Genomic DNA, 26,286 nt, shown 5'->3' with positions numbered 1-26,286 from the left:
CTGTAATTAAGGGGATTTGAAGAGAGACCATGCATTGCATTAATGATAAAATTTAATATCTGTTTTAATACTCTAACGTAAGAAAAAACCCTAAGCAACATACAAAAAAGCAATCATCTCCCTATTTTGTGTGAACGTAGCATATATACACCATTACTATGTCTTGCAGCAATGCTGTATTTGATGTTAGCTTTTTGTTTGTAGACCAAATGTTTCAGGATTTAGCAACTACAGAGCTTAAAACTGCATCTGCTTGAAAGTTGGCACCCAGATTTAATAGGCTAGATAAACAGATTTTATTTTATCTAGTTTGGAAAATGAGTGTTTTTATTGTTACTGCTGTACAGCAACTCCAAATAGAAGTAGCTATCAGCAGCATTTCCAAGATTTCAGTCATTCTACCCTCAAGTCTCTCTCTCCTCCAACATCTAAGACAATTACACCTCAGCTGTAAGAAACAGAAACAGATAACGAACTGAACTAATTCATTTTATGGGATATTCTTAATTATTAGCATATAATTAATAATTAAAAGTCTAACAAAAAGTCTAATTAAAAAAAAAAGTATTTGGTGCACTCAGTCTCCCCTCTAGCCTACGTGCTCCTTTTCCAAAGAAAAATTTTGAAACCTGTCTCTTCAAAATACAGCTATTTGACACCAAGTAGTGGATTCAAACTACTTGCATATTTGTTGAATAATGGAGGCAAGCACAGTTCCATTTTTCAAAATAAAAACCTGCATTAAATAGTTCCGTCCTTTTAAGAGATGGGGTGAAGGATTGTAGTACCATGGCAATGAGGTATTTTATGATTCATTCTTTTCTTTTTTTCCAAAGAACTCAGTTAAGAAGTATGGTTAAAGTAAAGGTGTTCATAATGAGATTTTGGATGGAAAGATTTTGAAGGAATATGATTTTTTTTTTGTTTGTTTACTGAGAAAGCATAATAGAGTCTTTTAATGTGGACATCAAAGATTTTTCCTATTAGAATGTCTTCTGGTCTGAGCTTTTCTGAAAGAACTAGTGAAGCATCAATGTATGCTTACCAGATCTTCTTGTATCTTGTAAGATACCTAGTTTATGAAAACAAATTTCAGCGGTTTCCACTCTCTCTGAGTATTGTTATAACAGCCTAAATGTGTATGGCACCACCTTTGAGGCTTCGTATATTTGAGACCCAGCTCCATTAAAATTCAAGTGCATGTGGAACTCACAAGCTTCTAGATCAAAGTAACAAAGGGCTCCCTTCTTCTCAAAATTTAGATCTTATAATACTAACTATTAATGTCAGGAGGACTGCTCTCTGGAACAGTCACTGCTACATATGTGCAGAGTATCAGGGCTTAATCTACAAGACTACCTTCAGTGTTTGAAAGCCTTGTCCAAATGATGCTTGCAATGTAAATAATAATTTAAATTGTATTGATGTATTCAAAATAAGTTCTTAAAATTTTTCAGAATGCGTGGCCAAGATACTTGTAAAGAAAGAACTCTCTGTGCAAATCACAACATCTTAATAACCCCTCCAGCATCACAGTTATTTCTTTGGTAATCAAATACAAGCAAGCATTGAAATAATCATCTTCACTGTGATCCACAAAGAAACAGCAAATTTATGAAACTGAACGGAATCTGAATGTAACTAGTAAAACTGGGAAGGATGACCTCTGTTCTTGAGCAGAGAACCTATTTTGGAGATGGAAAGAACAGTATCAACAAACACAGTTCAGAAAATAAAGTCCCAGTAAGTTTCTTTATGTATTGAATCTAACTACAAAATGACATTTGAGTCTTTGAGTTTAATTTTAAATTGCAAATTTGGCTGCTTAGCAGCTTAACACAATCACCAGTTCACATCAATACCATGTTTAGGAAATACGATATGTACTTATTTAAACAATAACATTGTTACTTCAACTTGTAAGCCAAAGTTTTAAGGCATCTGTCTTCTAATTTCACATTTTTATTGCTTTTTCTTTGTAAGATATATTTACCTTATCACTAATGAAAGCTGAATTTTGGAAATAAGAACACAGCTGGCTGAATTCTGGAGGCATAAAAAATTGAGGTTTTAATTGACAACGTATTTTATAGGAGAAATCAGACCTTCTTTGAATGCTTCCAGTGAATAACTCTTTTTTTTTTTCTCCATTGTATTGAGCAATTTTGATTCAGGTACTTGAAGGAGCCAGCTATGCATGCAGTGTTTCTAAATATGAAGATCAATGTAAAATATGTTGAATTGAAATCCTAACGCATTGATATACTTCCGCTGATGTGAACCTCATTTTACACTTCTGACATCTTACAAACAATATAAAACAAGGTTAAGTACTTAATATGCCAAAATTCTATCTGTGCTTGCGTTAATCGGTAAAGATAATATTACCTTCAGAATAGGTATAACACCAGTATGCCTGCACAGTTTTTTTTTTTTTTTTTTTATGGTTAAGATCTGGAAACTAAGAATTACTACCAAATCTACAACTCAACTCCTAATGTATAACTTACTACTCTAAAGCTTATTCCTACAGAAAAGCCAAAGCTCTGCTGCCAGTATATCTCATCAGAAAAGCTGTGATCTGCCAGAAAAGAGATGAAGAATATTTTACCTCATAAAGCAAACTTTCAGAGAAGAAAAATAAAAAGATCAAAATAAATATAATGCCGCCATTTGTTCTTTCTGCTCTTCAAGCACTTCTTGTAAAGACCTCTATACTGCCAGGATAGAAATACAAATCTACAACACACAAGGAGTACATCTCCCCCTTTGCAGTGTGAAATTGTGAACAGCAGAGTCCACTTTTCCTTTATACCTCTGCATGGCCACACACTTAGAAGGCAAATCAGGATTTTGCTTTTATTTATGGGGAATAATAGTCATTTAAAATAATAGGGAATTATTATAAGTGCACTTCTGCACCAGACCAAATAAATAGATGGCAGTTAAAAAAGAGAGGCAAATCAAGCCCTGACTCCTCCAAGCACGTGATGCCTATGCACAAAAATGCACTTTTTCTTTTGACTTCATCTCATTCTAAAACCTAGAAGTTTCTCACCTGGGAACAGACTAGTGAAGATTTTCAGGTTACAGCAGACAGACAGACAAATAGGAGCAAACAAATAGTATCTTGGGGCTTCTGAATCGAGGTTAGTCTACGGCCTTAAGACCATAATAAGACCTAATGTTTCAGTTTCACCCTTAATCTGTCCCCCCTTCTACTCCAAGTAGTACTTTACACAATCACTTGCCAGTATGGGATTCTCCAGTTCTGAACAGAAACTTGGATAAACTTAAACATACAAAGACCAAAGATTACCCTTAGTACGTACATACTATTCTGAAATATTTATATTGATCTTTTATCCCATCTCTGGTTTCCTCTACCCAAGATCTAAAGCAGATTCTACCAATTCTGAGAGACATTTTAGATAAGGAGGTCATGGATGGGTCAGAGCAAGACCTTTGCTATTTAATGACCCTGTAGCTTGCCTTTTACACAAGAGCTTAGGTTACTACCTTTTATACATTTTATTGTAGGCCAAATAACTAACATGTCATCATGCACTCAGGCTCATGATTTTGTTTACAGCTGCTGCTCAAACACAAGAGGATCATTTTCTTGTGCAGCATATAAAAAACAAAGGGTATACAGTAAGACATGGAAAAAATGGCTGTAAATTAATATTTATCACACTTTACGCATGCATCAGTATGATTTCATATGTATAAAAAAATCAGTTTTACAAAATAAAAAGTAATACAAGACAGTATCACTCCTCCTCATTTGTTAAATCTGGTATCTTGTCTCCAGCGTCATTAATTACTCAGCCTCTGTGAGAAAGGAAAAACTTAACATTGGCTAAATATTTTTGGTACTTGCTTTGCTTTATTAGAGTACTATGTGGATACGTCTTTGAAAACTATGCCAATGAAGTCTTAAGATGTGATGTTGGGAACATTTCTTTTATTCTTTCACACTGTAAAGCCACAGTGGGTGGTTACTTATAGAACTACGAGCAAAGTCCACTGAAGATTAGGGATTATATTATTAACATAAACTAATACTAAAGGCTTCTTTAAACATTGCAGAAAACAGTTACTGGTTTACATACAAAATGGTTTCAGATTTAGAATATCACATCTAAATTGAGAGATTGAATACAATACATTAGTAGCACAAAGTGCACCAGGGGAACTTCAGACTGGACACAACCAAAAATTTCTTTACCATGAGGGTTATCAAACACTGGAAGCGGCTTTTTCTAGAGAGGTGATCGATGCCCCTTGCCTGTCAGTGTTCGAGAGGCATTTGGGTAATGCCCTTCAATAACATGCTTTAACTTTTGGTTAGCCCTGAAGTAGTCAAGTAGTCAGACTTGATGATCTCTGAAGGTCCTTTCCAACTGAATGATTCTATTCTATTCTATGTTTGGAAATATGATTTATAGTATCGGATTATGATTTTATATGATTTATAGTGGCAAACGAAAGAGAGAAGACATATGAGGAGCAGTTGGAAGTCATTTGGTTTGTTCAGCTTAGAGCAGAGCAGACTGAAGGGAGGCCTCATGGTGGCCTGTAGCTTCCTCATGAGGGAGAGTGGAGGGGCAGGCGCTGATCTCTTCTCTCTGGATACCAGCAACAGAACCCAAGGGAAGGGCTTGAAGCTGTGATGGAGGAGGTTCAGGCTGGATGTTTTAAAAAGGTTCTTCACCAAGAATGTGGTTGGGCACTGGAACAGGCTCCCCAGGGTCATGGCATTGAGCCTGCCGGAGTTCAAGAAGCATTTGGACAACACTCTCAGATACATGGTTTGATTTTTGAGTGGTCCTGTGTGGAGCCAGGAGTTGGACTTGATAATCAATACTGTTTAATATCCTTATCAGTGACATAGACAATGGGATTGAGTGCACCCTCAGCAAGTTTGCAGATGACACCACGCTGAGTGGTGCAGTTGACACAACAGAAGGAAGGGATACCATCCAAATGGACCTGGACAAGCCAGAAAAGTAGACCCATGTGAACCTAATGAGGTTCAGCAAGGCTACATGCAAGGTGCTGCACCTGGGTTGGGGCAATCCCAGACATGAGTACAGACTGGGAGAAGAACTCATTGAGAGCAGCCCTGCAGAGAAGGACTTGGGGGTTCTGGTGGATGAAAAGCTTGACATGAGCTAGCAGTATGTGCTTGCAGCCCAGAAGGCCAGCTGCATCCTGGGCTGCATCACCAGAGGAGTGGCCACCAGGTTAAGGGAGGGGACTGTCCCCCTCTGCTCTGCCCTTGTGAGGCCCCAGTTGGAGTGCTACATCCAGCTCTGGGGGCCCCAGCAAAAGAAGAATGTTGATCTGATAAAGCAGGCCCAGAGGAAGGGCACAAAGATGATCAGTGAGCTGGAGTGCCTCTCCTGTGAAGAAAGGCTGAGAGAGCTGGGGCTGTTCAGTCTGAAGAAGAGAAGGCTCTGGGGAGACCTCATTGTGACCTTTCAATACTTAAGGAGGGCTTATAAAAAAGATGGAGAACAACTAATGCTGTGGTCAGATAATGATAGGACAAGGTGGAATGGTTTTGAACTAAAAGAGGGGGAGATTTATATTAGATGTTAGGCGGAAATTCTTCACTCAGAGGGTGGTGAGGCATTGGAACATAGAAGTCCACAGAAGTTGTGGATGCCCCATCCCTGGAGGTGTTCAAGGCTGGGTTGGATGAGGCCCTGAGCAACCTGATCTAGTGGATGGCATGTCTGTTCATGGCAGTGCGGTTGGCATTAGATCATCTTCAATGTCCCTTCCAACCCAAGTCATAGAATGACTCTGTGATCCTTGTCAGTCCTTTTCAACTCAGGATATTCTATGATTCTATAACATGACACTACCGCAGATGTTCAAAGTAGTACTACTATTAATATATCATTAGGGAGAATGAAAGAAAAATGAACCCATGACTGGAGCAAGTAACAATGCCGTTGATACCAATGAAGCTTATCATTACAGTTAATGGAGTTTTTGTTTTTTAAGAATGTACTTTCCCATATGAACAGCTTTTCTAACACTATTGTGGTTTCTACAGTATCTGTTTTGCTTATGTATCAGATTATGTGATTCTAAATACAACTATACTGATGAATTTCAGTGTAATTTAGAACTCATTAATTTCTTGTCATGGGTGTCACTTTTACAGAGATAAGGAGCAAAATACCACATAGCAGTCAGATTTCTAGAAGGCCACAGGATGCTTGCATAGATTTTTTTTTCATCTTTTACAACTTCAGAAGGTCTGTTTATTTCAGGATATATATTTCTGGAATACATATATCTGCGATAGGCCCCAGATCCATAAATTACTCCAATTTTGAGGTACTTTGGTGCAGCTTAGAAAAAAAATATAAAAATGCTGCAAAAGATTTACACTTAAAAAAAAATTGTAAATCTTTTGCAGATCTTACTGTACTGTAAGTCCAAGAGGCCATGCCACTGAGCAAGGAAAAAAAAAATCCAGGAAGGCAAACAGTGATCAAGTGAATCAACCATGCAAAGTGAAATCCATCCTTTTAGAAGGAAAAACAGGTACCTGAAAGTGCAAAGTATTTGTAACATATGAAGTTAATATAAGATGTGCAGATGTACAATTACAGAATGGTTAAATGAAAAACATGGATGAGAGGACCATGTCAATAGAAAGGTCGTGGTCACAGAAGTCTACTATCATGAAATAGGTGATTCTTTGCACAGAGTGCAAAAGTGAGGACATGGAAGCAGTCTAGATGAGTGGGAGAATGATAATCCAGATTTAAAATAACCTGAAAACAAAATATTGCACAGTAAGTACCTGCAGTAAGTAGCACAGTAAGTACTATTCATCAGAAATAACACTTTTGATAACCAGAAGTAATAATATTGACTGACCCACTGGGAAGACAATTTCCGTGTATGAAATGGAAACAAAATATAAAACATTCAGACAAAAGATCTGAATGACCACATCATCCCTGATGCCAAAGAGATGTTTATAGTGTATACAAACAGTTTGTTGATGTTTAAGATCGTCAAGTGTAATGTGATGCCAAGACAGATTCGAAGGCCATCAAATAAAAAGCAACAGACCTCCAAGGAATTTTTAGTGAGCAGATGAAAGCGCACACCAAACACAGTGTGAGTTTCTTAATGCTTAGAACTGAATCAAAGTTCAATAAACATATCTGCTTTGGTTGGAGATGTTCAGCATCTGTTAACAGGACAGAAGGAATACAAACTCACCAGGTAAGGTGAACAAATGCTTGTTGCCAGGCTGCTCTTTGTTCAGTCTGTCAAGACACTAGCAGTGCCATTCTTGTGCTGGTGTTTGCAGGTAATATAAAACATTCCAAAATTACTTCAGATACACAATACTTTGGAAAAGTATAACTAAATTAGACAGAAGCAAGTCTGCTCAGGATAATTTTCTGGACAAATATCGTTTTGCCTATAAACATTCACTCTACTCCATGTATTACTTTGCTTTGAAACAATTTTGACTCAAAATCACGGTAAGTAAGAAACGGCACTGCTTGGTCTCCTTTCATTTGAACAGAGTCCAAGAAATCCTTAGTAACTGTTGTGAAAAGAACAACATACACACAGGGTTGCCTTGTGAGACAATGTTGTCAGTGAAAGGACAGCCTTACAGATACAGAAAGGTGGCACAACCAATGCAAATGATGCAGCAAACTCTGGTACACCTGTTTGTTTCCTTCAATTCAGAAACAATCCAAGGCTTGACTGGGTTCAAAATTCTGTCCCTTAGTAAACCAAGAACAGAATAAACTACTACCTTCTATTCACAGTCCTGGCAAAAATATGGCCACTTAAAGAGACCACTACCTGCCCACCGAAAATCATGCAAATTCTTATGTTATCAAACCTCATTTCCCTTAAACTAAGGAGATAATCTTTCATTTAGAACATATTTATCAGACTCTGGAAGACAGTTTTTCTAAAGGGATTCTGGATGACTTGACTTTCAGTAAATGGCAAGTGTTGCGTTTCATCATTTATTCCCCTCGTTTTCCATCAGAGGAAAATATTGTATTGTTAGCTTATGCTACATTTAAGGAAATATTGTAACTTTTGTATACTGCTACAAACTAAGATTATTTGTTAATGAATACAAATATCTATCAGTGCAAAAGCATCAATTACCAGATGAGAAGATAACTGTTATTAAGAATGTAGTTGCCACTTGTTGGAGACACTATAACTTTAGCAGAAAGGAATGCAAAAAATTAACGTTCAAGTGGAACATGGACAGAATTATTTCTGCTGGATTTGTACATGGCTTCATTTTAGTGTTCATTTACAACATGATGCACCGGCTTATACTGAGATCTTCTGAGGTGTTCTGTACCGCTTCATAATACTAGCCATAACGTGACTAATCATGTTTCTAGCATGGATAAGAGCTAAGCAGACTTGGGTCTAACCTCAGTGACAACCTGTAAGACCTTATGATTTGGGTGCAGCACAAGCAAAAGCTCTGTTCAATGGTAATTAAGACTGCAACTGTACCTACTCTGTCTGCTAAAGTGTCTAGGAAGGACCAACTGAAGAAAAACATTTGTGCATTCTTATCTAGACTGTCAGCAGCGTGTTCCAAGTTTTACTAGGTCTTTTATTTCCACCTCCACTATGTACTTAAAAGCAAAGACTACTCAAATTTAGCAAACTGCCACTCTAAAAATGGAATAGTGATCTCACATACTTTATAACAGTTTTATTGGCAGGGCAGCAAATTTGTCTCTCACAAATCCCAGGCATTTAAAAGGAGCGTACACACTGCTTTTGGGTAGCTACTGGAGAGTGCAATGGATGCATTACATAATTTTTATATAAACTGAAGTGGACAGCTCTCCTGAGAGAGGAAGAGAAGCATCACCTTTCTTAGGAGGCTCTTGTACGAAGTTTGAGACTGTAGCTTGCTTTGATAAATCCTCTAGTATTTTACCCACATATAAGTTGTTGGCAGAATAGCATGAAGAACCTTTCAGGATTAGTTGTAAAAATGTATTATTTGCTGGAGGTAACCTGCAAGAAGCCTTTTAACTACTCCTATTGCTCTTGAAACGTTCCTGTAGCTTCAATAAAATAGAAACAGATCATAAGCAAATGCAAGGGCAGAGTGTATCTGCTCCCACTAAGCAACACATCTGCAATCTACCTTTCCTCCTCTCCTACTTCCAAGATGTAGCTGGCATCCTAGTCTTCAAACATACCTATAAATTCATTTCCAAATGGGGTTGCAGTCCCTTTTATATATAGCAACATGTGACATCCTGAATGAAAATCATAATTGCCTTATGGTTAACTCCAGAGAGCAAGCTCTTAAACTAAGCTTTCGGAGGTTGATATTCTCTGTTAGATATGGAGGGAAAGTACATATTGGCCAGAGGAATTTACTGCAAAATGCAAGGGAAATGGGTGGATTGTTCAACATAATATCGGTGAGCTGCTTCATTAAAAAACAAACAAAAACCACAATCAATTCTGGGGCAAGCACAATATTTTGAAGCATCTTTTATCATATGACTGACAAACAGTAACATCATGTCAACAAGAAGTTCAACAGCAGGTTTTAAACTTTTCAAGGAGTAATGTCTAGTTATACTGTAGACTATATATTGGAGAAAGGTGTAATAGCCACTTCACCACTAGATAGTATAGCTATTCATCTGTTAGCTGTAAAATATTGTTAATCAGCAACTGAACTGTTTTCTATCACTCAAACAGTATTGCAGTTAATAATGGTATAACAGATGAAATGGCTGAAGCCAGCAGAGATGTGTTCTGGATGTGTCTGGGGCTTGCCATGTTCACAGGTTTCCAATAAATCAACAAAATCTGTGCTGCCTTATATAAAAAGATTATTAAAATATTGAAAGGCTTTTCTCTCATTCTTCTAGGATGCAATTAATGACTATAATAAATGTAAAAAGTTGTATGCTGAACTGGAATTTGAATAGAAGTGATGAAATTTGAATCTCCCAGTTTCCTATCACTGGTTCAGGCAAGTTTCTCTGGATTACAAAATATTTCAAAAGCATGTGGCTCTGTCAGAAACAAATCAGAGGCTTTGTAGACATAAATCAGCTCTAAACACATGAAAATGAAGCTCTGAAACTTCAGCCTTGAAGCTCTAAAACATGAAAACAATGTTAGAATGACTAGACATAGGCCACAACTACTATCTTCTGAAAGCAGCCAACTACTCAATAGTATATTGAGTATGTATATATATATATTATTATATTATATATATATATTATAGATTACATATATATTATATATTAAGTATATAGAGTATATAAATACCCAACTATTCAATAACCACTACTATACGTTTAAATAGGATGGATACTCCATGTGTTTCAACATTAAGAAACATTCTAAACTTCACATTCAAGCTTTTTAAAAAGTATTTTAAGCTCTCATGACATCAGATCTTTCTGGGATTATGCTCTTCATTAATGACATGTTGACTGGATTTATTCTTGTGGTTGGCATAGTATAGCAGGTATGGAAAAATAGTTTCCAAGAATCTTGGGAATTCTGGGAATCAAACCAGAGATTAACACAATTTATGAAGGGCATAAGGAAGTACTTAATTTAAGTCTTCTAGAGTGGCTTTTTCATGGGCATCCTCACTGGATTATCTACAAAATACTATGCACTATAGATTTCCTGTCTTTGACACGATGCTTATGTGTCAGCAGGAAAGGAGGTGATAACAGCTATAATTGCTTTATGACACTACTGTAGACAAATTTCTGATGGATCTTGCAGGCCAGTTTCTTGCCCATTGCTCTAAATTTATGGTATTAATAAAACCATGGAAGCATTTAGGATGAATTCTACAGAAAGCGACAACTAAAAAAATTGATTAATCAGAAGAACAAAATTGTAAAAGAAAAAAAAGGACAATCATAATCAAAGATTACCATCCTAACAGTTCTGAAGAAGATAAATAACCTTTACAAGTTCTAATGACATCATACTTGGCTGGAGTAAACTCATTAAGTCACTAAAGGGCACCTGATTTTTGTATCACCATGAAACGGACTCTCCTCTATTCTGAGCGTTTGGCTTGAAAGTAAATTAGTATGTCTCTTTGGTGTTTAAAGCAGATTAACATCTGCTTTAAAAAGAATGTACCTCCTAATTAAAAATTACAAAATAAATCAGGCCTGTGAAAAAAAAGAATTCACATCTCCCTATTTTTCATTCAAATCCAGTTAAACATTTTCTATGAATTTTCACATTATTTTTCCCACAAGACTTATTTCTTACTCTGTTTCAACAGAGTAAAGAGGACATTCACACAGGCATAATTTTTATTTTTCTTTATGAAAATATATTACTTGAAGCTCTGTATTTCGAAAATACACACTATAAAGCCAACAATAAAATGATCCACAACAATATTTGAATACCAATGAAAAAATATCAATTCCTCAACTGTTCTATGTTTAATTGAATCTGATATTTCAGTGTATTGTGGGAATACATTTATCAGAATCAGTAGAGACCAAATGTTAATTATGAACGCCAAGCACAAATGAATAATCTTACGTATAGACTCTGACACATTAGAACTGCAAAGTACTCTGCAGATCTTATTTTATGAAAATGTACTAAGAGCGCAAATGTATAGGCCCTTAGGAAGCAATTATCCCTAAAAGATTTAGCTATAATTCAATCTGAAATATTATAAGAGATTTTTTTAAATGGTTTCACAAAGAAGAGGATTATTTTACTTTAGCTATGGAAATAGGGGCCCACATGCTTCCCTGAATGACCTCTTTGCAGCTGTGGGCATTGCCTGGAGGGAAGATTTGAAATCAGTCTTGTCATGCAATTAATATAATCCCCTATGACCAATAAGGATATTATAAAAATTAGGAGTACCGATTTGGCATTGTTGGACTGCATGGCCCACATCACTATAAGGAATGTCCTATCCCATAAATACATTAAATACAGAAATTTTAAACCACAACATATTAATACATCTGACAGAGGTGTCTTACCAAAGATGTACAGATGTTACATCAAACAGTAAGATGAACTGGTACATTCTAGATCTATACACCACACCTTATGTGTCATGTGTTTAATTTGGCACATGATCTTTGGGTGTGACATGGGATGTAAAAGTATGTAAAAATGAAAGTATGCAGAGTGCTTACATCATTTTTGCTATTCCCAGATCCTACATCTGTCCGGTTTACAGCCAGCACGCCTCTTCTGCAGGTAAAAACAGTCTCTCCGCTGCTTTATTTCACTCAAGAGTCCATGTGCTGCTGGTGCCTCAAAACAGGGTAGAAACAGCCCCAGAAGCTAATATAACTAAAAATAAAGCCGAAAGCTTGCATTTTGTTTTACGTGTTAGACCATAACATATGTGGAAAGAAACACATTTCTTGTGGATACTGGTCTTACATTTTTTTTTTTCCTTCTGAGCAACTCACAATCGTGAGGTGATTTTAAAAATTAAGAAAGAAATAGTAACACATAGGGTTTTGTTGTTAAGAGTATTTCAGGACACTGCAGAGTCCCGAAACTCATCTTTTATCATAAACTTTTATGCCATCCTTAATCTAGCCAATCCTTATTACAGTATTTTTATCCAGCTAAAAGTATCTTTATACCACATCTGATGTTTGCACTTCCATTGCTCCCTAAAGCAAATCTAAAGCAGATCAAGTTCCTCATCTGCCACCTATCACCAAAATACATCTTTTGTCAAACTATGTCAGAGAACATCTATTAATTTAAGAGAGTAGGGTAAAGTGAAGTTGTTTTTTTTTTAAATACTTATTTTATAGAATTTTTCCTGGATGGACATAGAATGAGTATCTGGACTTCTCCTGCAGGAGTGTAAATGCTTACATCTGAGTTAACAGTATATAGCACAGTTTCTCACTTGCATGTGGAGATGGTTAAAGCAGTCAGTTGTTTAGATCATGGTGAAAATAAAAATAATTGTGCTGATATTTAACCCTGCACCACAGAGACAAACAGCCTGTTATATTTCTCTGAAAATGGTCAGACAACCCAGAGGATGATTGGCAGCAGCAGCAGCCGCCAAGAGGGCTGCTCAGGTCTGTACATACAACCTGTGCATAGCACCCCCACCAGCTACTGAGCAAGTACAGAAGGAAGGACGAGGCAGCTGAGGAGAGCAGGATTCTCCAGGGGAGGTGTGTACCCAGAGCCCATGTTGCACCACCTGTCAGGAGGCTCCTGAGGGGAGCTCTGCTGCCAACAGCACCAGGACCAAACACCATCCAGGCCCAGAGTGCCGGTCCAACCCATGGCTAAAGAAGCGCTGACCTGACTTTCATCCCTACCAGCCAGTCTGTATTTTCCAGGCTATAGCTGCACTAAAAATGGATGAGAAGCTTTTCATTTAGATAACTGCTTAGGTCAGGATGAGTGTTGATATGCTGCATATCAATGCTGCCTATTATTGCCAGTATTTCACACGGGCATTTCACAGTTTTCAAGGTCAAGAATTCAACTTAACCAAGCCTTTTAAAAAGTACTCAGATGGCCCTGCCCTCACTGTAGACAACAGTAATATGAACTGAGACAAACTTTAGAGAGGTACAACATTAATAAAGTAGAACTTTACCAGAAATTTAAAAGCATTCCTTTTTTTTTTTTCCTCCCCCAACTCTCATCTCTAAAAGACTACAACCAATTAACCTTTAACTTTGAAAAAAATCAAAAAATGCCTGTGAGAGCCAGAAATTAAATTCTTTAAAGATTAGGTGCTGGGAGAGCAATATCAGGCTTAGGATGAAATCCTAGTAACACTCTCAACTATTAAGTCACTTCTTGCTCTGAAAATACAATTATTCTGTAAGCATTATGTCAGACAATATTAAATGTAAAAGTGTACTCTCAATAAAGCATTGATATTTTCTGAAGGAAAGAGTCTGGGCATAACATTTTCAATGACACCAGAAAAACAAGTCAGCATGCGATTAATGAAAAACAATATTATTTACTGTAAGTAGCATGCTTGGCAGGCATGAACTTTTAGTGATACCAGATTCAAAACAATACTATTATTACAGTTAGAAACAGCTCTGAACATTTATGATCTCTATTTCTTGTCATCTGAGAATAGATTGCTTTCAATATTACTCACCTGATTTTGTAATATTCACCATGGATTCTGATGGCAATTATAAGCCCACAGAACATACAGCATTTTTATGTCATGCAGCCTCTCTGTTTATTCATCATACTATTTTTTCTTTTTTCTTTTTTTTTTTAACTGAGAAATGTCAAACTACACACAGATTTACCTTAATTCCTATATCTTGCATTGGTTGAGTTGTTGCACGAATAACAATGTTTTCCCAACATTTAAAAAAAAAAAAAGGAAGAAGGAGGCAGAGGAAAATCTGCGTATAAATGAGATATGCTTGGATCTTACTGCCTACATCAAACAGTTTTAAAATGACAACACAGTAACAACAAAGCAACTTCTGCCTTTACATTGTCTCTCCACTATCCGTAAAAGAGATTTTTAAGAATATAGTGGTTTAATAGGCGTGCATGATACTTGCACATCTTACCTGGCATTTTCTCTTAGTCTGGCTAGCACTGAGACTGCTGGTTATGTAGCTATCAATTCCTCTGACGTTACAATTTCCCTTTCTCAAGGCAGCAATAACCTGTCACTTTACACTGTCCTTTCTCTGACCCTCTCCCGCCTCTCTGCTCATTTTTATTCTTATTGACAAGACTTATTATTCCTCCTCCCAATTCCAACTAGCTACCCTTTTGCAAATAGTAGTATCAACTATGTGGTCACTAGTAGTATAGGTCAACAATGTTATTAATATAGTACACACTGCTGGGAGCAGATCAAATAACCATGCTTTAAAATATTAGTTTTGCAAAGGTACCGTGAAGCAAATAGTTGCAGTTTTCTTCATTATAAAATGTAGTGCAAGGACAGACTCCAAGAATCTAGTGTTAATTATCAGCCCAATAATTTTGAGTATATGTTATTTTTTTCTTTCCTTTTTTTTTTTCTTACACAAGATAAAATAAAACCATAACAGAAGGATGCTGTATCTGTGTTTAAAGAAGGGGTTGTTGGCAAACACCATAGCTCACTTCTGCCGAAATGTACACAACTGATATATGCAGCCCAGAAAGCTGGCACCAGGGGCTTACAACCTTAATTTGCCTGCAAGAAGAAATGGAGATTTACCTTCAGAGCACGTTCTTGATTGTTTTCAGCAGTCAGATGTCTCGTGTTGTTTGCTAAAGTCTGGTTCTGCTCTTTCAGATGATGAAGCTCCTGCTCTAGCCGTTTGCACTGCAACGAGGGAAGAATCCCATTAAGTAGAGGAGTGTGGGCATATTTTTTTTTTAACAAGCCAAATGAATTAACGTAAATAACCCCATCACCATTTCTGCAGTAGAGAAAGCATCAGACAAAAGCATGTTACAATCCCAAAACAGCACTAGAGCTACATTTTTAAAATGTGCAGCATTATTCAGTTTCCTCCTAGTCCAACTGTATGTCAAAAAAAGCAAAGTTCAGTATTAGATAAAGACATTTTGCATAATGTTTTAAGAAGTCTTAAAAAATTGCAAAGGTATGGGGATTAAATTCTGCTCCTAGTTATGCCAATATAATACCGTATTTTGGCTTTTATGTATTGAGTAAGTGATTATCAAGGAAGCAATACGTACTTTTAGAAAAGCAAGCAAATTAAACACCCTCCTCCCAACCAGCCTTTTATAAGAAAATACGTGTGTAATTTTTATACTTGTATTTTTTTTTACGCTGAGATTATTCTAATTTCCAAGTACACAACACATGTTGAAACAAAAGAAATTTTAAGATTTTTTTGATTAAATATTTAATTTAATGACAAAGAATGAAAAAATTAACATTTGCTACTGTGTGCATACACAGATATACTTACTGTGGTCAGCTGAGCACCTATTTTAAAGGTCAGCAAATCGTGAACTAAATTATATTTCACTGTTTTTTTACAGTAACCATAAGAGACTTTGCACAGTTACTTTGGTTTAAAGGAGTAATTAGTAATTAGCAGGAGACACTGCATTGCTTTATGAAAAAAAAAGTTTTATAAACACAAACAAACAAAACCCCAAAGGATGAAGGACCAGGAAGACAGAGAAGCAGCTGTTGGACAGCTCTAGGCAAAAATACAACATTAACAGGAATATTTTAAAACAATATATTGCAAGGAAGTAGTTTGGATATTACCACCAAAAAACTAATCTAGTAAACCTATCTGGGACAGAAGAAAATTCATTGATAATGAATATTTTAATAAATATCTTCTGAAAACACTAGTAAGAAAGGAATGAGAATTATGATATATGCCCACATGAGCGCTGTTGACTCAAATAAAAGACTTGAATATATCAGTCTCTTTTGCTACCTTGGTGACTCTGGACAGCACAGAACAGAGCTTACTAACAAGTGCATGCAACATATTCCAACACAATTTTGTACTCGGGACAAGGAAACATAGCTGATGTTAACTCTAAACAAAAATTATTTTAAAGGTAACAAATCCCCCTGGAGTAGTGCATTCTCTCAATGAGAGTTATAAAGTTCCTTAATGCAGCTTCATTTTTATAGCAATAAAATGAGAAAAAGACACTTACAAAATAAGGAAATCCAGATAAAAATGTTAAGATACATTTGACTGCAAATATTTTTATAAATTCGAGGTACTTAATGTCTATCTAACAAAAAAGCATAAATCACAGCTGTAATTCTGCAATGAACAGCATAAAAATTGTGTTTCTGCAGGCATGAAAAACAAGGTCCTAGGAAAATTACTAAAAACTAAACCCAAATTATGCTTTTTTTTTCCCCTCTAGATTTTTTTTCTCTAGCATACAGGATCTAAACATCATTAAGTAAATAAAATCAATCTACTTCTTCAGACATTATTCATGACACTCCTGTTGCTATGTAATATCAGCAGGCCACTCACCTTTCTGCTCTGCCATTGCTCTTTTTTAAAACACTGCTCTGTAATTCCCAATTTGGCAGTATCACAGGTTTCTTGTAGAAAATATTTTATAGAATGCCAAAATCTCAACCTACCTTTATAACAAGAATTTATATTCATACTATTCTCTTTTACAAAAAAAAAAAAAAAGTTAAAATATGCTAAGAGCAAAGCCTAGCTACAGGACATGACAGAAAAAAGATCTTGATGTGTAGGGCTGGTAGAACAACTAAGAGTATGGGCACAATCTTACCCTGCTCTCCATTTCACTCCTGTGAAGTCAGAACAGTGAAATAAACAGCACAGGGGGATCCTCGTACCATGCAGCAGCATAAAGATGCAGCAGAAGTAACGTAAAACAGATGTGCATCCCTATCAACTCAGCCTTTGCACACTACATCAACCTTGGTAGCATATCATAATTCACCTTTAACTTCATTCTGAATAAGAATGTTGATATATGAAAAAAAATGGGTATACTCAATTTGTATACTGCCTGAAACCATTTTGAGGGTACCATTGAAAGAAGTGGTGATCTCATTTGGCCTTTGCATATAAGTGTTGGAAACAATGGATTTACAGAAGATATCGCAAATGAATTATGAATCCAGATGTATTTATTCCTAGCTGTCTTGGAAGCAAAATCTTTAACATCCTGCTAGTGAAACTATTAAATAATACTCTTAAACAGCAATATTGTGTTACTACTTACTAACGTTTTACAATTTACAGTACTTTTATACCTGAACTAATTTTTAACCATTAAAAATAGCATTCTAAAAACAAGGGCTCTTTCACAAGAACAAGAGCATATGATATTTCTGTGTAATCTTGCTGTAAAGAAAAGTTTTAAAAATAGAATTTTAAACAATGCAGTCCTTCTCTTCATTTCAGCCAACATTTTTTGAATTCTGTGTCATTGGTTGTTAGTAAGGTCCAATAAAAATAGATGTTCTTTAGAAGAACATGTGTTTTTATTGGTTTACTCCAGGGCTTTAAAATGCCAACAGCTGCAAGTAAGAAAGTGGATTTCCTTCTAAAAACATACATAAAAATACTTTTTGGAGCACAGTGAAGAGAAGCCATCGTCCAATTCAGTACTAGCAAAAAGGAAATGTCAGATGTATCCTTTTAAGAAAGCTGAAAGCTAAAGGAAGTGTTTCATTTTAAATATTATAAATAAGAATATCTAACCAGTCATCCCAAACCTGCAAAAATTTGTACTTGCAGAACATTCAAATAGAATCCTCTTAAAGTTAGAAACAAAATATTTTGTGCAACACAGGTTGCCTAGACATTGTGATCTGAGGTGTAATCACACACTTATGAAAGACCAGACAGTAATTGAGAAAACTGCTACTCTATCTCAGATACTTTAAGTACTGCAAGGAATATGAAAATAGCTTAGATTGATGTCAAGAATATGCCTTGATCCAAACACTGAAGACTTTGCCAAGAAAAGGATATTAAAGCCTTGGAAATGGCAGCATGTGATTTTTGAAGTTTTCACACAAACAACTCACCAAGAATCAGCCTCATCACACACACCTGTGTTCAGAGCTCTGCAGCCAGAGAGGCAATCCTGATGGGGAAAAAAAAAAAGGAAGAAAAAGAAAAGAAGAAAAAAAAGAAGTCCTCTCTCTTCTTTCAAATCCTAATGTTTATTCCCCTCTCTGAATATACACTTTCCCTCTAAAAGTCTCCCACCTAAGCTAGCCTTATTCTGATAAGATACTTACCAGGCAGTGAACCTGTTATACTCCAGGTGTTCCTTGAGCAATCATCAGTGCCCGTCTGCACAGATTTCACTAGAATGTCATCCCTTCCCAGCAACAGGCACTCAATCTTCTCTTTAACCATATTTTCACTGTACAAACTAGTTTCTCCCTTTTAAATGCACCATGTCTTTCCAGACAAATACCCCAATACCCAGCACAGGATATATCACATGCAGCTAGACACTAAATGAAAAGCAAAGCATGTGACATACCAAAAAAAAAAAAAAGACTCAGAAAAGAAAGGATAGACAGAAAGAACACCTGTTCTCACCACCTTCTAATTTAAACCATTAGACAACCCTTTTTTTAAAAACAAAACAAAACAAAACAAAACACATCAGCTGATATGATTTGGCAGAACCTGGATGTTCAAGACAGGCACCAGTTTGACCCTCAGCAGGTGCTGACTTCTTTCAGTGTTGGTGGGAGACCTGAGATCACCATGGGGGAAAAATGCAGGCAAACAGCAAAAACGAGCACCAACTAATGGGGATGCTGATGGAGAGATCAAGAAGTGGACCTGGACCAGCAGAATACCACAGAATAAAGTCCTGGAGGCTCACACAGGAAGAGACTGTTAAAAGATGGTCCTAGCTCCAGGTACACAAAAGGAGCAAAGATGGAAGATAGAAAAATCAATGCAGATAACCACTTAATAGTGTTTGGCCTTTACTAGAAAATGAGGTTGCATTAACATATCAAACTCAACTTTAGCACTTGTATAAACAAATCATCTTAAACATGCTGTCAGCTTATCAGAATTTTCTTCTTTGACTTTTATCTACAACATATTAACATGGTGTTACGGTGCCTGCCATGTCTACACAGATAGATGAGTAATTTTTGGTCATTACTTAATGGGATTCTTCGGTGATGTGTTCTAATATTAAAAAGTAAAGAGATTATACAACAATAAAGACAAATCCACAAGCAATTGGAGAGAGAACATTAATACGAAAAAGATGGAATAGGGAAAAGTGTCAACATTGAGCAGAGAACCCCCCTGTCCCACAACAATTTGGTCACTTGCCAGTTTATTTATGTGAAGATAACACCTATCCCTACAGACCTCATGTAGAAGCATATTTAACTCTGAGTTACTCAGGTCAATCAGGCTGTTCACATGCTTTGAAATAGGCTTAAGTGTTTTGCTACATTTGTGACCCTGGCTCTCATCTCAGTTATATTGGGTGGGTTGCTCATTTTGTGTTTCAGTGCAGATTTGACTAAGAGAAAGTGTACTGTACCACCCATTGGCTGAGAAATCAATGAAATGGCTGGTTAAGTGCAGAATAAGTTGAATATAACAGAGAACTATATTACCAACTTACTACAAATACAGTTTTGGTGGCTATTTAATCCTGTTACTTCTACGCTTGCTTTTAATATTACTGTATAACATACAATATTTTCCTTAGTCTCCATTAAAAGGAATTAGAATTAGCCCCTTCTGAGGTTACAGCGATATGCTAGCAAAATAAAAGAATCAACTTATGTAATTTATATGTTAGGAAAAAAAAGTTAATACAGTTTCAGTTAATGCAGATTTGAGGGTCAAAGTCTAATGAAACAAATTTACTCGGACTAATATGAGGCCAAATTTTGCAGAATTCTTTCCTGAATTCTGAATTACATTTGTATACATTAATTCGATTAGAAAACCAAAAGATAATAAAAAATATCTTCATAAAAAATTATCTATCATCCTTGTCAAAATCTGCAATGCCAATAAACTTATGAATCAGCACTGGTATAAACACACATGACTCCACTGATAAGATGGCTGAAAAAAGGGATAGTATAAGATGGAAGTACTGCAATAAGCTTGTTCTATTCTTGTACTCTTCCTGAAGTCCGGATTGTTGTCTGAGAATGGGGTCATGGTGGCGAGCTGGGTGGATCTTTGGTCTGATCTGATCCAATCCAGTCAGTCTTAAGTACTTTCTGTAGTTTAATAATAGATCTAGTACAGCTTCCCACAAATAGTTTTACTCTCTCATTGAACTAAAGGTAACATCTTTATTCAAGTAATACAAAAATCAAAATTGAGTGTAAAGTCAACTACCATGGGTCAGCTGGTGCATTATTACTTTAGTGCATACAAAAGTCTTCACTTTAAGCTGTGAGTAATCCATTACATTCTGTGGACATTTATGCATGAAGATTGTCCTAAATAGGGATCTCAATTAGTGAAGTAGTGAGAAATAAAACCAACCTAATTCCTACTAAATCACTTAGGAAAGTGGTTTCTGTCCTCTAAATTATAGTAAAGCAGGAGTTCATTTAAATAACAGATGAACTGTTTTCCAAATTGCATTTTTCCCTTCATGTATTTTCAACAAAACGCTTTCCAACAAAGTAAATGACACACAGTATCTTGATGGAAAATGCACAGCTACCAGTAAAAGCTGAGCTCCTGGGATACCAACATCCTACTACACAGCATACTTTTGGAAGTGATATATCAGATACATTTTGAGATTAGTTAGTGAACATCCACTGCTATGAAAAAATGAAGTACAAATAATTAACCTACATATCAAACACATAAAAAAAAAGGAAAGAAGAATCCTGTCTACTTTTTCACCTGTTATTTTAAGCTGTCATCTGTGGTACCATGAGTACAATAAATAACATTAACTGAACATACAGGGCTCAACTGATTGTACTTTTAGTTTATTATTCTGTTCTCCTTTTCCTATTTCATGTATAATGATCCACACTTTAAAGTAGCTCCCAGCTCAAGGATGCCCAACAAAATGCAAGTGTTCTCAGTTTGACAACCCTTCTCTCCCTCTCCCCCAAGTATTTTATTTTTTTGAACAGTCTGCCCCTTGTCCCAAATTCATCACGATTTCTGGAGAGACAAACATCTTGCGCCACTTGGATGCTACACAACTCTTTCCTTTGCAGACAAAAATAATACCAAAGTGATCCAGTCAAAACACAAGCCAACCTTTGGTGTCACTGTGAATTATGTACTTTGAACTGCAGATGTTTGGAAGCACTTATATTTATACAAATAGATTTTATCCTTTTTCTTCTAAAATAATCAGTTAAAGAGAAATAAAGAAATAAAGGAGTTTCTACATAATAATCACTAGAACAATTTTTCCATTAAATTATAATTTTGAATTAAGGCTTTCAAACCTCTGAAAGAAAATACTTTCCTTCAAAGTTCTGGCAAACCATCAACAAATGTGTTTAAATGATTATTTATACAATGCCCAGCAGCTTAGAACTACTAGGATTTCAAGAAAGAAAGGTGTTTTTGTAGAGCTTAGGCCTCAGAAACATATGCATCTTAAAACAAATTATATTACATTAGTAAGAGAAACACTTATATGCAAACACCTCTTTCTGCAGTAGTGCAATGGTGTCTTGTCCCATCAGAAGCCATCAAAAGAAACGCATTAAAATACAAATGAAACATTTTGGTCTTCTCTGTCATTATGAGCCAGTTGGAACCTGAAGCATTAAGGCAGATAACATTCTGTACACACGACTTGGTTTCCTCCTACCATTCCTCTTCCTTTCTATTTCTGAACACCTGAAAATGCAGCAAAACAAGCTGTCATTTTCATTTGAACAGTTAAAGGAACTGTAAGTGCCCAGACAGACATTCAGAAAATTCAAACTGTTTTTACTCTTCATTTTATATTAATTGTAATGTGCAGCTATTCAACAGCACTGGCTAGCCCTATGATACTCCTCCACACAGCTTCGTTCTCATTATATTTTTACATTTCCTATTGTTCTTTCAGCAATGACATTTCAAATATCAAGACAAGTTTGATCTACTTCTTGAAGAGCTCAGTGCACTCAGGCTTTACTAATCAATGACACTCATAATAGAAAACGTGCTAGATGAAAAAGGAAAACCTGATGCTCTTCAGCTCTGTGTAATTCACCAGTCATTCAAGCAGGGTTCCTGTGCTGGCTGTGCCACTGAGCTAGCCTGGCTCTGCTGAAGAGGGGTTGTGACTGACTCATCACCTACAGGAGGAAACAACAGTAGAGTTGCTGAAGCCACATAATTCGGTTGCCTTCACAGTTCGCTGTATCCCTCTGCATCAATGTTCCTGATAAGAACTTATTTCATCCCATGCTTGATTCAGTTACCTAAAAATTGGTGGCTAACATTATGTGGGAAACCTTAGGTTATCAGAAGCACCTGCACAGGCCTGGCAGACATAAGAAGCTAGGCCTATGGGAAAACCACTGGAGGCCTAGAAGCCAGAACACTGCCTGAAATGTCATTAGACATGCATGTTTAGGCAAAACTGAGCCCCTCCACAGCTCCTGATGCTTTTCTTAAGTGTTCTGAGGCCAAGCAGGATCATGATATGTGGCTTGAAGGTCAGGAAGGCTGGCTTCATCAGAGTTTGGACTGTCCGGCAGCCATGTCAACTAGTGTAAAGCAACTGTGTTATGATAAACAATGGTACTGACTAAACAGAAAGATACACTGGTTAGATACGAATAAAATTTTAAAACGTGGATGCACAATCATGTAGGAGTTTATATATTTAATATATATTTAATATTTTTCTTGCTATTTTATCCTTTTTAATTCCCACAGTGAAACGTGATTAAAAAAAAAACAAAACACAACCTGATTGCGTATTAAATAGCCCTACAAGAAGTGTCCCACCGAAGCCAGTCAGAGCAGCTGAATATTGAAATACCATACTGATCTTCTTTACTAAAGGTCTCAGCACTTTCCAAGTCACAACAACTCCCACATACTTGTTCACACACTGTTTTGAAAGACAGTGCTAACCTCTGTGTGATTTGTTAGCACAATGAGCTGTAATGTTATGAAATGGGCCACTGCAGTCACAATACTCAGTAAATGCAGATAATCTAATACACTGTTGATTTTCTGTCTTCAGTTACATAGGGAGAAATTCCACAGTAGCCAGCCACATCTTCATCACATGGGCTCAAAAAATAACATTATTCTCCTACAGATTTGTAGATCCTATACACATTCTTTCTAAAATGGAAATATAATAAAAGAAAGGAACATGAATTTTGAAAAACCATGAACTTTTTTTTACTAGCTATTTTATTTTTTTGTTCTATTTCTCCTGCTTTGTTATTGAAGAAGGAAACACAAGTCATTCCCCTCCAATTTTTCTTTAGTCTCTCCCTCCTTTGAATCCAGCATCTTTCCTCCTTTCTTTTGCACTGCAGAATGTTCACACACTCCAATTCTCAATTCTCATCTTGGCGTGTGTGAGGTCTATTCCACTGCACTGTCTCATTTTTATCTACTTTTTGATTCATCCAATTCCCATAAATACTCTCATTATTATGCAAATTTTCTCAATAATTCTTCTTGTTTAATTATATGAGTGCTCGGAGATGTTGTAACACCTGATGAACACTGACTAATCAGTTTTTCCATCACTTTACTGAAATTAATAAATAGGACTTGTTTTATGGGATGAAGAATTAACATAGGAAGTTTAAGAAGCTTACAAGATCATGTCAGAAGTGGCATTACTACACCTAAATCCTTTGCTTTGCTGACTTGACCAAATGACACTGAGCTATTGCGTCCTGTGGCCACGTGTTTTGCTGGCTTCTCAGCATAGCCAGTTCCATTACAACCAGATGGTCCGTGGCCAAGAGACAGCTTGTCAAACATCTGACACATAGCTGATAACTGCTTTTGTTTAAAACCTTTCCCGCATCCCCATAGTGATAGTACTCAAAAATATACATAGTAGAGTGGAGGCAGGCAGTGTTGACTGATACACCTAAGTTTTCAGCAACGTCAGCTACCAAAGATATATGAAAAGAGAAATTTTAGAAATGGGTGTTCAGCCTGATCCTCCACCTAGTTCTAGAAATTCGAAATCCGATTCTCAGATATATGCAAAGCATATACAACTGCTGACAGAGGCATGTTTTTAGAAAGTGTAACCTTGTTTAATTGAACATAACCATTATTAGTTGACAAGAAAACAAGATTTGGTAAACAATCTGTCATTCTAATGAGGTGGTTTTCAAATAATCTTCAATGGATTTTGTTAAAATCCATATGCAAACAAGACTATTGTCTAAACCTTAAGTTGGCATTTACAACATAAAAGGACAGGAATACTCCTGGTCCATTTTTAAATATCATCACATTATTTCAGAAAATAGTATCATGGACCACTGCATGGAAGCCACGTTTTTTTTAATCTCTTTATTCAGATACTGTAATCATGGGACTGCAGGTTTTCATCACAGTACACAGTATCTGTTTGTCCTGCTAAATACTGTACTCTTAATTGAGCCATCAGTTGCTTAAGTGGCAGTTCTTCAGATTTTCTGTTGCATGTAATGTGTTCTCCCAAAATTTCTTTACTGTACAATAAAAGCTGCTTTAAGCTAGAGATTATGACAAACTAAAACAGCTAACTAGGTAGGTGACAGCACAGAACTCTGCAGATATGCCAGGGACAAGAAATAGTTTTTGAATAAATGACTTAAAGTCAGAAGTAGTTACTCTTTTCTCCAAGGAACCAATGAGCTGTTTCAGGAAACCTCAACAGTAAAGATCACAAGTACCTGAAAGCAATATTAATATTAGCATTATAACAGCCTGCAAACAGGTGTCAAAATGAAGTAACATTATAAATCTTCATATTTCATTGTGAAATCAGTTTCTCACCAATGCTGAAATCTAGGTAATAGCAAATCTATAAAATTCATATTTCAGACATCTTTTCAAATTTGCTTATCTGCATTGCAAAGTGGAATAAAAATACTCAAAAAATCAAGAGCTTAACCAGCTTTGCAAAAGCTTAAATTGACTCACGTCATATGTCTGATACAGAAGACAATGATACCCCACAAAGAAACGCTTAAGAAAGTAAATAAGAGCTCTGCAAAACTAAAACAAAACCACACATTTCTGTTTTATATTGCTCAGTTTCAATAACACTGAGAAATGTCTGCATGATTTTGGTACGTGAATAAGACTTTTCAAATATTAAGTAGTGGTGGCATCTAAAAATTTGAACACTGTAACAGAAATTATTTTTAGCTTCACTGAATTGTTTTGCAGGGATTGATGTCACTCTTCTCAAGAGCATTCTATACCTTGATTATGCAGCTTTGAATTAACAGCCACATAAAAGCCTTCAGATAAGTCACAGAAAAGCAGGAATGCTTAAACCTAAAATCAGCTGCATTTGACATGTGCAATTACCAACACTACCCTCATCCAACTCAAAGCTTCCTGGCAATTCCATCCCTCATGTGTAGAGGATAGGACACCCTAAGCAGAGAACTTTTAAGAAAAACACAACGATAGAAGAATGTTATGACAAATTCTGAAAGCAAAGTGATGGAACTGCCTGCCAAAATAAACAAAATGTGTGAACGCATGACTACTGCTGAGAAGTGTCTGGATACCATAGAAGACAACACACATGACATAAAGAGAACAT

At 36.2% G+C, this 26,286-nt stretch overlaps 1 protein-coding gene across 20 annotated transcripts in view; it reads right to left on the bottom strand.

The window, feature by feature from the left end:
- MIPOL1 (mirror-image polydactyly 1) overlaps positions 1-26,286 on the bottom strand; it is a 192,850-nt gene that overhangs the window by 84,557 nt on the left and 82,007 nt on the right. For 19 of the 20 annotated variants that reach the window (XM_083837762.1, XM_083837763.1, XM_083837773.1 and 16 more), the window contains one exon: positions 15,266-15,373. In XM_083837762.1, the coding sequence (XP_083693888.1) occupies positions 15,266-15,373 (108 nt within the window). Of the gene's footprint in view, positions 1-20; positions 1,686-15,265; positions 15,374-26,286 lie in introns of those variants that run through there. The other variant, XM_083837770.1, reaches the window with a different exon arrangement.

The sequence above is a fragment of the Anser anser genome (genome assembly GCF_964211835.1).
Source record: "Anser anser genome assembly, chromosome: 5".
Lineage (NCBI taxonomy): Eukaryota > Metazoa > Chordata > Aves > Anseriformes > Anatidae > Anser > Anser anser.
This window is presented reverse-complemented; position numbering and strand designations above follow the sequence as displayed.